Here is an 18,239-nt window from a genome sequence, read left to right as displayed (position 1 = left end):
GTGTACTATCTTACACTGGAAAATGTACATTTTTGGCAATTAGCATTTTGAAAACACTTTTGCAGGCACGACGGGACACCAGTTGTCATCAACATCTCTCACTAACTAGCATAACTACCACAGTACCCTTTATTTTTGTCTATATGGTTATACAGCTGAAGTTACATTAATTACCACTAGAGGTCTTTGGGTCCTCAAAACTGGACTTTCTAAGAATAGGTGAAAATATTTACTACAAGGACCTCAGAGTGTCATTGTATCTCAAAACAAACCTGTGAGGTAGAATAAACTGAGAGACAGTCATTGCCTAGGGCTACCAAGGGCCAAAGCATGCATTACTTCAAAGAAATACATCTGATTTTCCTTTTTTATTCTAGAATATGCACAGGGCTCCCTATCCACTACTGTGGTGGTAGGGGAGCTTTAACCTTTTCCTCCCACTGCAGTCCCAATTCGTATTTTGGGCCTGCGCCTGCAATATATATTTTTAAACACTGATCTATTTAAGAACATATGAACCTAAGAAGAGCCCTGCTGGATAAGACCGAGGGTCCATCTAGTCCAGCACTCTGTTCACACAGTGGCCAACGAGCTGTCGACCAGGGACCAACAAAGTAGGACTTGGTGCAACAGCACCCTCCCACCCATGTTCCACAGCAACTGGTGCACACAGGCTTAAGGCCTAGGATACTGGAGGTAGCACATAACCATCAGGGCTAGTAGCCATTGATAGCCTTCTCCTCCAGGAATTTATCCAACCCCCTTTTAAACCCATTCAAATTGGTGTTTGGCAATATACATTTCACATACAGGATCCTAATCCAGATTAGGACCACAGTGGGGAAGGGAAGGATTTTTTTTAAAAAAAAACTATCACCCCTCCCCACCCCCAAGAGTTCCGATGATAATGCCAAGAATGGACCTTATATATTCCTGAGAGAACCAGGCTCCCACAGGCCCAACTCACAACTATGGTGCTATCCAGCAGAGAACCAGACCTAAAAATAATCCCAACAGTGCAATCCTATGCGTGTCTACTCAGAAGTAAGTCCTGTTGAGTCCAATGGGCTTTACTCCCAAGTAAGTGTGCATAGAATTTTAGTTTCAAGTTGCTTCCACAGAAGACTTTAATCACGCCATCACCATGTCTCTCTTACCGAATTTTACAGGGCGTCTAGACGATAACATCTGGTAACCCTCCCAATGTTTTCCCACCACTTCTTCCGTCTTTTTCTGTTACTGCAGAAAATCTATGAAAGAGTAAAGGCTGGGATAGCAGCACAATGCCTTCTGGTTAGTAGTTCCAGAAGCCCTCTGTAATGACAATATCTGAAATATGGAAGCCTCTGATTTGTGTGTGTGCGTGTGTGTGTGCGTGTGTGTGTGCGCGCGCGTGTACGCGAGGTTCCGTGCTACATTCCTTTTTAACAAACCCTGTCTGCTGAAAGTAAATTATAAACAGATTTACTGGATCTTCAATGACATACATACAAGTATGTGAGAAGCAGAGGGTAAGAACTTGCCTCTGATACAGTTGCCAGAGCAAAATTACAAAAATAAGGGAAGGCATTCTTTCAGAAATAAGAGATTTCTATTTTCTCCCTTTAGAGGTTTAACACTGAAAGAGGATCAAGTCATTAATCTGAGACACTGCTTGGAAGAAGGGACTTCTGGAAACTTAAGCAGCAATGCCGTGCTCTCGCCAGCTAGTTGCATACACAATTCCTCATGCTTCTAAACAGCCTGGGAAGCACAGACTTATTTTTCTATTGCAGCAAGGAACATTGGAACGGCTAATGTGTAGGCTGCCATATAGAGAAATATGCAAACAATCCTTTCCTCATGTAATTGAGGGGATCTTTTGCAAGTGCTATAATGAAATGTGCATTTGGGTTTTAATTCACTGGTCTCCAAGGAAGAGCTCAAGGACTGTCAGCGCCACTGCTCTGAAGCTACTAGATGACTAATTTCTGCCTTTTCAGGCTCACAATGCCAAAGCATAAGTCATCCCATATAAACGGCAAAAAAAAAAAGCAAAAATAAAAAAATAAAAAATCCTCTCCCACAATGAAGGATATATCCACTGCTCTTGTACCTCCATGTACGTGAGTGCAACTGCTATATATATATATATATATATATATATATATATATATATATATATATATATCACACATATGCAGCACATACATATTTACAGCAGCATTAGGCAATCACTAGAGGCAATACCGCTTTGTACTTATTCTATTAAAAATATGCACGAAAACCTTCCGCAGCGCAACCTCCTTTCCCGAAATGGACTTCAGCATTAAACACACACACACACACACACACAATCTTACAGCAGGAGCTAGAAGTACTTCTCGGCGCAAAATATGCTGTTTACACCATGGCTGCATCAAGGAAGGGAGAGAAGCCAGTTTTGCAGCCTTTGAAACAACACCTCCAAATTTTGCAGAGGAGCACAGCGAGACCGAGATAATTGGGCGAGCACTTCGGTGCCTCATTATGAAAACAGCATCTGATGGCAAAGCGGGGGAAATACAAATAAGAATTCAGAGGAAAGGCTTAGGGCTTGATCGAGCTATTTAAACATGCAGGCACAGAAACCTGAACAGATTCCCAAACTGGCTCGAACAGCCATGGGAACGAAATGCAGTTATTGATTTTCTAAATGGTGAGGGTGGGTGGGAAGAAGCAACTTTCAAATCTGCATACCGGGTACGTAATTGACCCCTTGCTCTGCTTGTCAAACCAGCAATATCGAATCACATTATTTCTTTTGCACACACTTACTTTAACTGCCGAGGCTCACAGTCAACTCCCGGTAGCAAAAGCCTGGCTGCTTGCCGTACATCATCGCTATCCACGGAGAAACTGCGGCGGTGCCCTGCGTGAGCCAGAGCTACTCTTATCCATTCCATCAGAGGTGGCAGCACAATGAAAGGCCTAGGAAGAGCAAGACAAAGAAGCTATTTTCACCCATTATAAAATGCATGCACAGTGTATGCGTGTGTTATCTCAGAAGCATCGAAAATTGTCTCCGAGGATTTCAGGCAGGGCCAAGCCAAATATTGGAACTGACGGTTTCCCCCCTGTAACAGGAAGTCTGAACTGGCTGCCCTAAGACAGCAAGACCCAAACGTTTGCTTATGGGTCTGTGTTCTTTTCCATTTCACAGGCATTTCCATTGGGATTTTCATACCTTGATCTCAAGTTAAGTTTTAAGGGAATAATTAAGACCGCAACTAAATTTCTTTATAATAAAGAAGTACCTTTTATTATAGGGTGACCATATGAAAAGGAGGTCAGAGCTCTTATATCTTTAACAATTGTATACAAAAAGGAATTTCAGCAGGTGTCGTTTGTAGGCATTTATTTATTTATTTATTTATTTATTGCATTTCTAATAGCTGGAGCTCTCTGGGCGGTTCACAAAAATTAAAATCATTCAAAGCATAAAACAACAGTATAAAACCATAATATAAAATACAATATAAAAGCTCAACCAGCTAAAAACAGCAGCAATGCAAAATTACAAATTTAAAACACCAAGTTAAAATTTATTTATAGATTTATTTATAGATTTATTTATTTATTTATTGGTGCATGCAGCACCTGATGAAATTCCCTCTTCAGCATAACAGTTAAAGCTGCAGGAGCCCTGCCCTCTTTTGTATCTGGTCACTCTAGTATATCTCCTGCAGCCTTAACTGTTGTGATGAAGAGGGGATTTCACCAGATGCGGCATGTGTACAAATTACACCTGCTGAAATGGCCTTTTCTGTACAACCGTTAAAGAAACAGGAGTCCTGTCCTCCTTTTCATATGGCCACCCTACCTTTTAACCAAAGCTCTTCCTCCCACCCCCGATAAAAATAGGGCATCTAGGTGAGAGGGAAGCCCATCCCTTGTCCTCCCTGAATGATGAAATTTTGATTGTGAAACTAGTGCAATGTCAAAATTTGTCCAGAGTACAGAACTTATATCTATATGAAATTAAAATCGCGGTACCTTTAAACTATCAAGAAGGATGACCCCGCTACAATTTTTCACGAATAACTGATGACTTTCTTTTTAGGTTGCAATCAAGAGAAAATATACTGGAATGAAGTGATTTTCAGAATGACAGCCACAGGCTTTGAGGGGTCGGGGGGGGGGAATCCATGGGCACAGAGCGCTCTTTTATTGTAATTCCAGAAATGGAACTTGCTGTGCCCCTGGCAGGGAGGTGAACACTGCAATCCCTCATTCTGAAAATAGAATTTGATGGCAGAGGACGAAATGCAAGCAGAATTCAAAACAAAGGCTTAGGGCTTGATCTAGCTATTTCAACATGAAGGCAGACACACCTCGCCGACTCCAAGGAGGCAGCTCATTAAACTCTGCCTTACCCCTCCTGTGTAAAAACTTCTGGTGATATGGCATGGAAGGATAGATGACACAGTTTGGGGATGACAGTAGCAGAAAACTAGGCATAGCAATGTGCGCAGCTGGCATTTGAAATTGGGATGTTTGGAATATGAACTTCACTAGTTTGGAATGTCTGGGCTATTGACGTGAGCCAAAACCACTAGAATTGGGCTCTAGTTCCAATTCTCCATTACTGTAGTTGCCCTTCCATTTCCTGTTGAAACTTTCCTGGGGGAGGAAGAACAGGGGTGTAGAGAGGATCCCCGGCCCCATACTGTTCCTGACAACAACATTGCGAAGGCAACAAGATGTGGAGCTCAGGATAGTTCCTATTTTTAAATCAGCTAATTCAGGCCTGATCCAAACTGAGCCCTAATCAGCTTGTTTTAGACAAGCCCATTCCAACTAGGTATGAATGGAGCGGATTTAAAATCTGAGCCAGCTCACTGCATGATTTGGGCTAGATTAATTTATTTCTGTGGGTTAATTATGAAGATAAAATGGGAATAAGTAATTAAATAATCTTTTCACATAGGCAAAAATCTTCTGATTTTTTTTTAAAAAACCTATTTGAACAATACCTCTCGCAATGTCTTTTCTGCATAGTCTCCCTTATTCTTTTAAGCTGTTCATTTTTGTTTTACATTTTACAACTTGGAATTAGATTAGAGAAAGTCAGAAAGCAAGATTACGATGTATTGTTTTCAAGGGGGAAACAACTTTTTAAAGAAAATAAAGTTTAAAAGAAGTATCCTAACTGTGGTTCTCGAGAGTGTCCTTTGCGCAAACATACAGTCAGGACTGCGCATGCGCTTTCACAAAATGGAAGATTCTAGAGTAGCCTTTCCCAGCCTGATGCCCTCCAGCTGTCCTGGAAGAAAGCATGACTGTCTGAACAAGACCACTCCAAACTACAACATTTTGTTGCAGGGTCCACTTGTCACCTTTATTTTCAAGTGGCTGTTGTACAAAACCTCATACATATAAGCAAGAAGATCAGGGCGGATTCCCCCATCCCCGTATTTTTCAAGAGTTATATGATCAACACAGCAATTTGAAATAAAAAGCTTTCAAACAATTCCCATCCCTTTCAAAAGGGCTTGCCCATAATCACCAGTCACAATAACCTCTATGTTTCTTATGTAGGCTACAAGAAATTTACAGCTGTCTCTCAGGGTTTCCTTCCATGTAGTTTTGGATCCTTTGCCTCGGGGCTCTTTACAGTTTTTGTTTATTGAGGTCCCCCCCCTTTTTAAATACCTTCTCTGTACTTGCCTAGTAGCTCCTCCCACAGGCCTCCTCACCCTAATAACTAAGTAGCAAGCTTTAAACCAGCTAGACCAGGTTTGTGTTTTTTTGACATAAGGGAGAAACAGGGGAGCACCTTTATGACTAATCTGGATTTTCTCTTCCGTTCCAAGTAAATTTCTGGTTCCCCAACGAAAACATCACCGGGGGTGGGGTGGGGATGTGCATCACACTGGTTGCCTCAGGCAATCTCCTTTGTAGTCCAGACTGGAGGGCTATCCTCTTGCCCTCACGTATGCAAACGGAAGAGAAAGCTATACAGTTCTGGGAAAAGGTGTGCTCAGGTCAATAAAAAATGACAGGTGGAAACAACAGACTTTTCACAGGAGTTGTGTACTGAATTTCCCCAAAAGAAAATATCCGTGAGGGCAAAAAGGAGTCTCACAATTAGAGCGGCGCACAAGCAGCCTCTCAAAATTCTCTACCCTATTTGTAGGTAGAGAAATTGGGGGGACAATTACACCGAATTTCTCCACAGGGAGGAGAATGTCATGTCTAGCCCTGCTCCTCCTGGTTTGGAAGAAGGTGTTTCAGGTGATCAATCAGAATCAGACTCTGAAGTAGAGGAGTCGGCACCAGACACAGGCCAGCCTGTACCAGTGGGGGAGAAAGCTCTCACGGGCTCTTCACTTCACTGGGAGTGAACCCTCTCCAGAGCTTAACTTGTCAAGGGCAAACAATACACAGTCAGTTGGAAGCCAACATTCTTCTGAGGGAGAGAGCACAGACAGGTTAGCCGATCCTAGAGTATGATGCAGACTAAAACGGGTGGAGCTAAAGGAAGGTGAGAGAAAGTCGACCTGGCTCACATCCTGTCAGAAACTGCCTCAGAACAAGTATCTCTGAAGTTAACACATCTTGGGAAAAGGCTTTCCATTCTTCTTGAAAGGACAATTGGCTCGCTTAGTTTGCATAGTTTTGCCTAGGGGAACGTTCCTAGAGATTAGACTCTCTTCAGGTAGGAAGAGGTGTTTATTGCTTGAATAAAGCTTTGTATATTACTTAGCAAGTCTCGTTATTGTCTCCCAAGAAAGCAGGAAATTTTGAGAAACACAACAGAGAAATTCTCCAACAATTTTTCACAGGTAGGCATCACCATTGTCAAGGGTTGTAGAACAGCTTCTTTCTTTTCCTAAAGGGTTTTGGTTGTTTTTGCACTGCCACTGCAAGTAGCAGCAGTGTTGGTAGCCTGGGCCCCAATTCGCATCCTCCAGAATGCCTGGGCAGGATCTACACTACTGCTTTAAAGCACTTTATAACAGTTATAAAGCGCTTTAACTGCTTTAAAGCGCTATAAAACTGTTATAAAGCGCTTTAAAGCAGTAGTGTAGATCCGGCCCAGATATACCTAGCACCATTCCAAGGCATTTTCTTCCTGTTACACATCTCACCATGGATCTATAGTCCCTCAGGCTGCCTGCACTTCCTGATGTGAAAAGGCCCTATGGGAGGAATAAATTCATGATGTTTTCCCCTGCGTGGGAAGTGCAAGAAACCATGGAGGCTACAGGCTGTCAGAGAGGTGACTGCACAATGAAAGCCAGGCCACTCACACACACTCCTCAGCCATCTCGTAAGTAAAGCACATGCAAGAACCCTGAACCAAACCCATGAGAATTTCTCCGAAATTTCTTCTCCTTTGAATTTCTTTTTGAAAGCAATTTCTTTTCTAGAAAATTGAATGAGAATGGTCAAAATTCTCATAGGGAAAATTTCTGGCACAGCACTGCTCACAACGCGCTATAGAAACACATACAGAGAGCGACTGTAAACATGGATAGAGTGTAGGATGGGAAGAGGACCTGAACTGGGAAGGTAGTCGCCACACAGCAGCAGACTACAGCAGACTTCCTCAACCTGGCGCCTTCCAAATGTTCTACACTACAACTCCCATCATCCTTAACCAGCACGGCCATTTGCCAGGCTGGCTCAGGATGGGGGGAGTTGTAGTCCAACACATTTGGAAGGTACCAGTTGGGGAAGGCTGGATTACGCCAATGGCTCAGCCAGAAAGAAGAGACGTTTCTCTGCTGTAGCCCAATTGCATCAGAACACCACAAACACACACGCGGAAACGCAAGAGAGAAGGGGAAATCCACAGCCACCTATAAAAAAATGCGGCCCATTAAAGAGGCACAAGTATTTGCTTGTGATCAAATACCTGTTTGGTATCATTTTTGAACCATGCAATCTAAGAAAATCATAAATGCTAGATGAACAAGCAAGTAGAGCAAGGGTTTGCCTTAGAATGGAGGAGAGAAGTGAAGGAATCAAGGGACCCTTCTCTAGGCAGGATACAAATAATAATGATGATGATGATAATGATGATGATGATGATGATGATGATGATGATGATGATGATGATGATGTTCTAAAGCTTCCAAGATCCTGACATTTTATTCTAATGGGATAACCAAAAAGCATAAAACTGGGGGAGAGAAGTTAGGGAGAGACGAAGTGATGGAAATGTGTTTCTTTCCCCAGCAAGAAGGGCCACAAGTTGTGCAATTGTCACGGGTACGTATTGGATAGCATCCATTACATCACTGATGAAGAGCAGCACAGCCGATTCCTCCATGCCATGTTGTGGCATTGTGATTTACAAACTCTGGGCTGGGCCACCCTTGGGGACACAGGACATCAGAAGGGAAGGTGTGGAGGTCAAAGTTGCCATCCAACACATCTGGAGGGCACCAGGTTTGGGAAGGGTTAGGGTTAGGGTTAGGATTCCACTATGTTTCCGTTCCAGCAAGTAGTGGCAGGCTATAGTGGATTCCCACCCCCCTCTGATTCTGGGGGGAAATGTGGTTTTGGGGGAGGCTTCTGCCATTTGCACAATGGGTCTTGAAATTTGCACAAATGGTGTCATATATTATTTAAAATGATTGGCGATACTGTACAAGTGTGCACAATCGCAAGTCTGCAGAGGCATATTTGCCTCTTGTAAATTTCCTTGTCAGTTTCATCCTCTCCAGGCACTACTTCCTTTAGCCCAGCAGAGCCCTATTCTGTACTTGTCAAAGAACTTTGCAATTTCATCGTCCACTTCAGCAACTTCCAGAATGAAAGTTATTTGACAAATAGGGAACAGGGCTCTGCTGGACTAAACCAAGTAGCAGCCTGTGGAGAGGAGGAAAGTGACAAAGATATTTATAAGAGGGGAAAATGCCTCTGTGGGGCTACATAGCAGACAGGCAGACTTGCGATCAAGTGGACACGTGTACGATCACCAATAAAAATATATTTTTAGAAAACTATGACACCATTTGGGCAAACTTTAGGATTCCCCCAAATCTGCACAAATTATAATTGCATGTTACAAGTGCATGTTATAAGTGCATGTTACAATTTGTGTAAATGGCAGAACGTGAAAAATGTGCAATTCCCCCGCCCCCCAGGAATTAGCGGGGAAATCTACTACAGTCCACTGCCACTTACCAAAATGGAAACACTGCGGAATCCGGTTGGGCTTAAACAGAATGGCATTCTCAGCATTGTGCATCCATAGTTCTACCATTGCATTACAGTTCCTCCTGCCACAGAAGGATGTCATTAAAGCCACAGGAAGCAGCAGAGCATGACACAAATTAAAATCAGCAGAATCAACAACACCAACTAATTTAAACCCACTGTGGTGACACAGTTGTAGCCCTGGGGACTAGGCAAAGATCTAGTGCCAGAAGGACATCTGCTTTGGCACTGGGTGAGCCTCCCACTGAAAGGCACTCAGACTGGTGATCCACCAAGCTGAAAGCAACCCACCCAGAACTTGTTAAGTCTCTTGGGTTTGCTGCCAGTTTGGTATAGCAAGAGCGGTGGAGTTGTCAAGCACACTAGTAAGACACTGTACATGGCTGGTGGGTTGTGCTCTGACACACTTGTGAGTCATGAGTTGTGCAGGCTTGAATAAAACATGGAATTTATTGATAAGTGCAGGTGTGCAGAATCAACATCAATATATCCCAGAGCATGGTCTAAAGCAGGGGTAAGCAACCTAGTGCCTTTTAGCTGTGTTGGACTACACATCCCATATGCCCATATGGAAAGGAAGACAGCGCTCCTGTATCTTTAACAATTGTATTGAAAGGGGAATTTCAGTAGGTGTTATTTGTATGCATGCAGCACCTGGTGAAATACCCTCTTCACTGCAACAGTTAAAGCTGCAGGAGCCCTGCCTTCTTTTGTATCTGGTCATGCTAGGCAGGACTCCTGAAACTTTAACTGTTGTAAAGAAGAGGGAATTTCACATGTGCTGCATGCATACAAATGACACCTGCTGAAATTCCCCTTTCAATACAACCGTTAAAACTGCAGGAGCCCTGTCCTCCTTTTCATATGGTGTCACCGTACACCAGCCACCATGGCCAATGGGTCAGGCATTTATGGGAGCTGTGGTCTAAAGGCATTTGACAGAGCAAACCATGCTGAAGCTAAACAGGCTTAGGTCTGGTCAGTGCAGGGTGGGAGTGTGCTTTGAGACCCTATGTAAACGCTTTCATGATGAATGAAAGGTAGGAACCCTGAAGTGTTTAGGATTCCTTTAACTCTTTTTGTGATCCTATGGAGAAAACAAAGGAAGGCAGAATTAAAGTGGGACTGCAATTTGAAAGACAGTGGGACAAGAGAAAGATCAGTCCCCTATTGTAATGAGGGATAGCATTGATGTTCAGTCCTGCATTGGCAGTATGCATAATTAGTTCCAAGGCACTGCTCAAGCAAATTTATAACTGTGAAAGACTAGCTATTCCAAATGGGGGGTGAATGTGTGTGTGTTTAAACCCTTTACTCCTCTAGAGTAAATGCACAGGGTTTTGATGGTGGATCAGGTGCCTCCCGACTAAGAGAGGCTGGGTGTGGAGTTTGGTCCCAATCCTTCAAACCTCCAAGGTTCTGTAGCTATTTCCCCTCTCTGGGACACTTGGGATTTCCCCTCCTTGGTGAGTTATTGTGCAGGGGTTGATGGTGGATCTGGTGCTGCCTGACTGGGGGAGGCTGTGTATGAAGTTTGGTCCCGATCCTGCAAACCTCCAGCACTGCAGAGGTGAAAGAGCGCCACTACTCAGGCGGGAGGACTGCAGGAGGACATGTGGCAGGGGGTGAGTCAAATTACTCACAGTAGCTTATTTCTCTGATCATGTGGGGGGAAACAGTAGCTTATTTTCAAAATAAGCTACTGTGAATAGCTTATTAACCCATCATGGCTCAAAGTAGGGTGACCACATGGAAAGGAGGACAGGGCTCCTGTAACTTTAATGGTTGTATGGAAAAGGGAATTTCAGCAGGTGTCATTTGTATGCATGCAGCACCTGGGCAGGATCTACACTACTAGTTTATAACAGTAGTGACAATTGTTCGGGCCCAGGACACACTCTATATACACTTTTCAAAACGTTTTCAACGCGTCTTATCCTGCTTGGTGTAGATCTGGCCCTGGTGAAATTCCCTCTTCATCACAACAGTTAACCTGCAGGAGCCCTGCCCTCTTGATCAGATACAAAAGAAGGCAGGGCTCCTGCAGCTTTAACTGTTGTGATGAAGAGGGAATTTCACCAGGTGCTGCATGCCTAGAAATGACACCTGCTGAAATTCCCTTTTCTATACAACTGTTAAAGTAGGGTGACCATATGAAAAGGAGGACAAGGCTCCTGTATCTTTAACAGTTGTATAGAAAAGGGAATTTCAGCAGGTGTCATTTGTATGCATACAGCACATGGGCAGGATCTACACTACTAGTTTATAACAGTAGTGACAATTGTTGGGGCCCAGGACACACTCTATATACACTTTTCAAAACGTTTTCAACGTGTCTTATTCTGCTTGGTGTAGATCTGGCCCTGGTGAAATTCCCTCTTCATCACAACAGTTAAAGCTGCAGGAGCCCTGCCCTCTTTTGTATCTGGTCATGCTAGGCAAGGCTCCTGCAGCTTTAACTGTTGTGATGAAGAGGGAATTTCACCAGGTGCTGCATGCATAGAAATGACCCCTGCTGAAATTCCTTTTTCAATACAACTGTTAAAGATATGGAAGCCCTGTCCTCCTTTTCATATGGTCACCCTACTTAAAGTGACGTCTGAAGTGGGCCACAGATGGTGGCAGGTCCCAGGATCAGGATCTTGAACACCTTCTCTATGCAAATACAGCAAGAACATGAAACAACCCCCCCCCCCAATTTGGGGACAGTGTAAGTAACAAGTCAGTATGATATATAGTGCATTCTGTTCGCAGTTTCCTGACATCGTTAAGAGATTTGAAACCCCTTTCTCATTTTATAACTTCATGGGCTAATCATGATTCTGTAAAGCTATAAAGAAAGAAGTATGAAAAATGGAGTGCTAACGAAGGATAAAAAATGTGACCCAAATGTGTAATATGCTATTTTTCACTGCATGTAGTGCCATACCTGTAATTTGTTTCACAAGGCTGAGGCTGTAAGAATTAATCACCTTTTTGTTTATACTTACAAACTGCAAGATTTATAACATGCATGCATTTCCCTTATTCAACAAGCAAGGCATTAAGGTACTGAAAAGAGTAGCTGAAAGGCTGTCGAATGGAACTGGCCAACTGGAAGCTTTTTACGATTACCTGGAAACATGCATAGTTTCATACAGGGCCACAGCACAGTTTTAGTTTGCCTGGAAAAACAGCCCACACTGAAGTTGGAGGCCAGTGTATCGAAAGGGGGTGATTACAAAGCTAAATCAGAAGTTCATTCTTTCAGTAACTATGGCCTTAGCTAGACTGGGCAAAATCCCGGGGCGAACGCCGGGATCGTCCCTGTGTGTCCACATGACAAGGATCCCTCCCTTGCCCTGGGATCTCTCCCTCCCCTTTGAGACTGCTTTTTCCTTAGTCCCGGGCTGAGCCCGAGACCGCGGAACGTGTGGCCCATTGCCGCGGTTTGACCCAGATCCACGCACAGGACGCAGTGTTCCTCAGGAGCGCTGTTCCCATCGGGGGTAGGGTGGGGGGAGCAGAAAAAGTAATTAAAATGTTAAAAAAAACCTTACCTTTAGCATAGAAGCATTCGTGCACTCCTTCCTCTTTAAGAAAAAAAAAATGGTGGGCGCGACACCTCTCTTCCTGAGGTCATCGCGCCTCACGTGTAAACAGAGGATGGATATTGCGTTAATCACAATGTGAGATCTTCTCTCCTCCGTCGCGGACTATGAGGTAGGTCTAGCTAAGGCCTCTGTCACTGTGTATGAAATCCAGGCATTGTTTTCTGCATTTTCCAGAGCGCAAAAGGAGGGGCCGTAGCTCAGCAGCAGAGCACATGGGTTGCTGCAGAAGGTCCCAGGTTCAAGTCCCAGCATCTCTAGGTAGAACTGGAATTAAAACTCCCGTCTAAAGCCCTGGAAAGCTACTGCCAGTCAGTGCAAGCCAGCCTCCTCCAACCTGTGCCTCCCATGCTGGCTGGGTTATGATTGGAGTTGTAGTCCAACATGTTTAGAGGGCACCAGGTTGGGGAAAGCTGCTGTAGGTAATACTGGGCTAAATGGACCCGTGCTCTGACTCGATATAAGATAGCTTCCTATGCTTATCTGGCTTGCTGTCGGAGTCTGAGCTAGCTTTAACGCCACCTTTTAAGAGGGTTATTTCATGTTAGAAATCTGTACCTGGCATAGAACTGTGCCAATCCTTTTTGGACTCCAAAGATGCACCTTTGTTGCTTCTAGTTCTAGTACTTCCAAACACACTCCGATGTCTGTCTATCAATCACATTTTCATCCTGGCCTTCTCCCAAAGAACTCAGAGCTACATCCATGGTTCCCACGCCCTGTACCCTCACAGCACACATGGGCCACCATCAGGAGTCTCTGAGCGCCTCGTGGGTGGGGGGAGAAGCAGAAGGAGACCAGTGGCACATCTTCAGGGCTGCCGATGGAATTTTCCCTCATCCCTATACAGAGCTAGCTTACTCCACTGAGCGCCCTAGCTGCCCCCCAGAAGTGCCCCCCTGCTGCTGCTACCAATTATTCTATAAGCTCTATGTGGGGGGTGCCCTTAAGGCTGCTTTGGAAGCTGGAGCTAGTGCAGAACACTGCAGTTCAGCTGTTGTTGGGAGCTGCTCCTTTTCAGTGTGTAACACAATTTTACAGCAATTTTAAAATCACTTCACTGGCTGCTAATTAGTTTCCAGGCAAAGTATAAAGTGTTGGTTATTACCTTTAAAGCCCTACATGGTTTGGGTCCAGGTTACCTGCAGGATTGCCTTCTCCCACACAATCCGCCCCACACACTCAGGTCCTCTGGGAAGAACCCACTTCAGTCAGCCAAAACTAGGCTGACCACCATTACCCAGAGGACCTTCTCTTCTGCCGCTCCCAGACTGTGGAATGGCCTGCCAGGAGAGATTTGCCAATTTAACAGTCTTTCTGAATTTAAAAAAGCTATAAAAACTTATCTCTTCCGGCAGGCCTACCCAGTCGAATTTTAAAATGTCTGACTGTTATTTTAATATATTATACGTTTTATATGTTTTAACCAGTTTTATGAATTTTATAGTATTTTTATATTTGATGTTGTTCCCCGCCTCTATCTAGAGGGAGAGGCAGGTAAGATTAGATAGATAGATAGATAGATAGATAGATAGATAGATAGATAGATAGATAGATATCGTTTACTGAGGGAATTGTAATGGCTGCCTATTGGCTACTGGGCGAGATTTAAGGTTTTGGTACTAGTGGACAAAGCTCTAAACAACTTGGGACCAGGATACCTGAGAGAGCGCCTTCTCCCTTACCAACCTGCCCAGTCACTGAGGTCATTAGAGGGCATGCTTCCGGTGGTTCCACATGAACCTATGGCCCAATTGGAGTCTACCAGGAAAAGAGCCTTTAGTGTGGTGGCCCCTTTTCTTTGGAATTCCCTGCCCCTGGAGGTCACATAGGCACCAACACTGTGTTGCTTCTGGCACCTCCTGAAAACAGCTCTTTCTCAGGAAGCATTCCTCAACTGACCACCCACTGTTTTTACTGGTATTCTGTTACAATTTCAACAATTTCAATATGCTATTTTTATCTTTTCACTGTTTATTCCTAAGGAATAAAGGATCCTGGGGTTAAGCAGGGACAACCAGAGACTTTCCGCAAGATAAATGGGGCTGCGAATTTCCTGCTTTCTCCATGGTCCTGGGGCGCTCCCGAGGACTGCAGGCAGTATGGCACCCACTCCCAGGGTCGTCCCTTCTTCCCCGCAAGTAGTGGGGCTCCTAAAAATGGGCACGGAGCTGTGCGGGGGAAGGCAGCATTTTCACCATCCCTGGAATGGCTCTCAGTGGTTTTCAGTTTTTTTTTTAAAAAAAAACACACTTACTTTTGGCACAGAATTGCACCCACGCCATTGTGCAAATGTCCCCATGGCGTGTTGTTGTTGTTTTTTTTTAAAAAAGAACACCGCACCGGACAACTCGCTTCCGTTTAGACCCTGGGGAACAATCCCGGAAGCGGAAAAGCCTGTGATCTCCCCCCCCCCGCCAACCCCGGAAGGCCTGCAGGTGTAGACGTGTTGTTCCCAAACTGTGGAATGCGCTCCTCCAAGAATTACGATTGGCCCCTGCTCCCTTGTGGGGTGTAGAGATCTTTTTAATTTAGGCTTTTAGTGAATGTTTTACTGTTATTGGTTTTACTGGGGAAGAGCCTGTGAGGGAAAGAGCCACCAGACTGTTGGTCCACCTGTGGGACCTACAGCCTGAGCTTGTGTTTGCTTCTGTCCTCACCCATCCAGGTATTTAAGGTGGGGTTGCCGGAGACTGTTGGGAAGAAGCTCCCTGACTGTCACTGTGCCTGTGGGACCTACCGCCTGAGCGTTTGTGTTTTTATTGTTTTAAGCTTTTCTTGTTTTCAGTTCTTATACACCATCTTGATAGCTTTATATCAAATAAGGCAGTATATAAATGTTAAAAAGAAAGAAATATTTTTCCAGCGGTATAACTGCTGCAACCCCTTTGACGGTTTGTTGTTAATTTATAGTGCCTATATCTTCTCCTTGCATCTTCTTCTCCCCTTTCATTCCTTAACGAGTCATCATATTGTTCCCATGTTTCACATTGCATATTAAGGACTGAAAAATGCCAATAAAATAAAATAAAATTGCAGTACATGCTATGGCTCCATGTAGGGTTGATAAATATTCAACTATATGCACACTATACTGCCACACACACGGCTGAAAATGGAAAGATGAGGTAGAGAATGGGAATGGCAAACCAATTAAGGCTTCAAGGGTAAAGACAAAAGACAAAGAAATGGTAGAATGGATTTTAAGGGCAAGGTCCACCAGGACAAACAAAAACATAAAACGCAACCTCTATTGGGAAAGCACAGTGTGCTGCCAAACAAAATTAATGTTGATGCTGAAACGGCAAAGCTACTAAACAACATTTTCAATGAGACATTAACAGGGAAAGAAATCCTATACAGTGAGTTAGGTGGTAATGAGGGCCTTGTCAATAGAGTTGTTTCAATAAAAGGCGACGGAGGGATCGCTAAGAAATGGAACGCCATACAAATTAGCAAGCAGAGACACTGTGCTTCCCCAGCTCTTTCAAGGGACCTCCAGAAATCACTTTAGCGAGTCCACCAAGTTAGCACACATTAGGAAGGGAAAAGAGAAATGCATCATTTACTTTGATTTGATTGTGCTGTCCGTATTGGGACTATGTAAAAGGAAGTGGTTTCATGTGTGAAGCAAGAGTGGACATATTTTCCTGTGGAGATAAATGCTACTAGTCCCATGTTGTTTAATACCTTAAGGTGTGGAAATGACCTGGATATATCAATAAGGAACAACACAACGCAGGGTCAATAGAAAAAAAAAGGAGTGACACCATTTGTTCAAAAGAGTGCAGGAGGAATATTGACCAGACACGGCCCACTGCACTACCCCGGAGGTTAAGGCAGGTGACAACACGTGCGTGGGAAATGAAGAGGAACAACATTAATAGTGGCCAATTGCTGGAAAATATTGCACATGAAACATTAAAGAGCTCTAGTGTGGGAATATTCTAACCAAGAGTACACAAGGCTGTTAATCACTTTTGGTTTCATTGCAGGACTGAGATCTGAGTTCTACACAATGAACTTTTCTTTTTCTGCTTTTCCGCTACATAACCTCTAGGTGGCTCTGTGCTATAGCAGACTATTGCACTTACACAAGTAGGAAATTACCTTTTCTTTCACTATCAGAAATAATATCCATTTTCCCAGCTCTAAAGGGCTCTTAAGAACAGAAGAAAAATGAAGGATAACAATTTCATCTAAAGAACTGGTAAACGCCCATGAGTAAGGAATCATAAGTGCACAATATATGCCTAATGTTGGATAAAACTGCACCTATTCTAGAGTAAAAATGTAGCGAGGGTGAGGGAGAGACATAGCTGCTAGATAGAGACTTAGAGCTACTCTAAGCAAGCAATTTATACCATACTCATGACTGGCCACTCGCAGAAGTTTCTGGGTTGATTACATGATGCTGTAAACCTCCAGTGCCTCTCTCATACTTTGGAAGGATTTTGTGGCTTAATTTGAAATGGGGGGGGGGGGAACTAGTAACAAAAATACCCCCTTTCTGTTTCAACATGAAAAGAGGAACTCATGCTAAAAGAAGAGGCAGGCTACAACACCAACTTGTGGCTGTATAAATGAAAAAAATATAACTTCTGATTAAAAGGGGGAAAAGGGGAGGGGAAGGGAAGTGTTTGTAAAGAAAGCACATTGTGGTTGTGGGACAAAAACGGAAGCAGAAAGCTGTGGTAAAGTTGCAGGATTTTCCCTAGGGTAGAAATGCTCTTAAATTAATTTCTGTTTTGGCCCTCAGTCGACTAGGGCATGAAGTGACTGGAAGAAGAGGATGGAATCAGTTCCACTCGGTAACTGAGGCCACAAAGGCTGCAGGATCTTGAACAGATTGGAAAGAAAGGTCACTGAGCCTATGAACATTTTAAACCAAGTCACAACATTGCTCTGGGGATTGGAAGTAATGGTGGAGGGGGGACACATGACCTCACAAATGCCAGCAAGAGATCTATAAGTGGGTGTTTCCCGTTCAAGCTCCACCACTTAAATAATATGCAAAATCGTGTTTGGATTTTTTTAGAGTTTATCTTGGGACACAAGGAGTATTTACAAAGCTGTGAAATTGCCACCACCTCCCTCAGAGCAGTACGCTTGCTACATATCCGGAGAAGCTACTTACACCGACAGCACCCAAGGAATTCTTCCCCACAAAAACGATCAGAGGTTCAAATGCAGAGAGTTGTGATGAAGCGGCCAGATAATGGAACATGACCTAGCTGCTTCCTTAACCTCAACCCTCCATCAGTAAAAGCAAAGAATGAGAATCTGAGAAAAAGGCTGGAATGTAGATAAAATCAGAGAAAGAGAAAGCAGAAAAAATATAACTAAAAATAATTTCATTTTTCTTGCAAATGTCCAAGGCAGGGGAGGGAGGGAGGGAGGGGGAGAGAGAGAGAAAGAGAGAAGCACTCTATTCATAAGGGAAAATGCAAGCAATAA

The 18,239-nt window shown here is 43.7% G+C and overlaps 1 protein-coding gene across 1 annotated transcript in view; it reads right to left on the bottom strand.

The window, feature by feature from the left end:
- The window catches only part of ABTB3 (ankyrin repeat and BTB domain containing 3), a 275,713-nt gene that overhangs the window by 61,026 nt on the left and 196,448 nt on the right, over positions 1–18,239 (bottom strand). Inside the window, exon 4 of the mRNA XM_063134567.1 lies at positions 2,797–2,949. Within this exon, the coding sequence (XP_062990637.1) occupies positions 2,797–2,949 (153 nt within the window). The remainder of the gene's footprint in view (positions 1–2,796; positions 2,950–18,239) is intronic.

This window comes from Elgaria multicarinata, chromosome 9 (genome assembly GCF_023053635.1).
Source record: "Elgaria multicarinata webbii isolate HBS135686 ecotype San Diego chromosome 9, rElgMul1.1.pri, whole genome shotgun sequence".
NCBI classification, from domain to species: domain Eukaryota; kingdom Metazoa; phylum Chordata; class Lepidosauria; order Squamata; family Anguidae; genus Elgaria; species Elgaria multicarinata.
The sequence above is the reverse complement of the archived record's forward strand: the minus strand, read 5'-3'. Positions and strand labels throughout refer to the sequence as shown.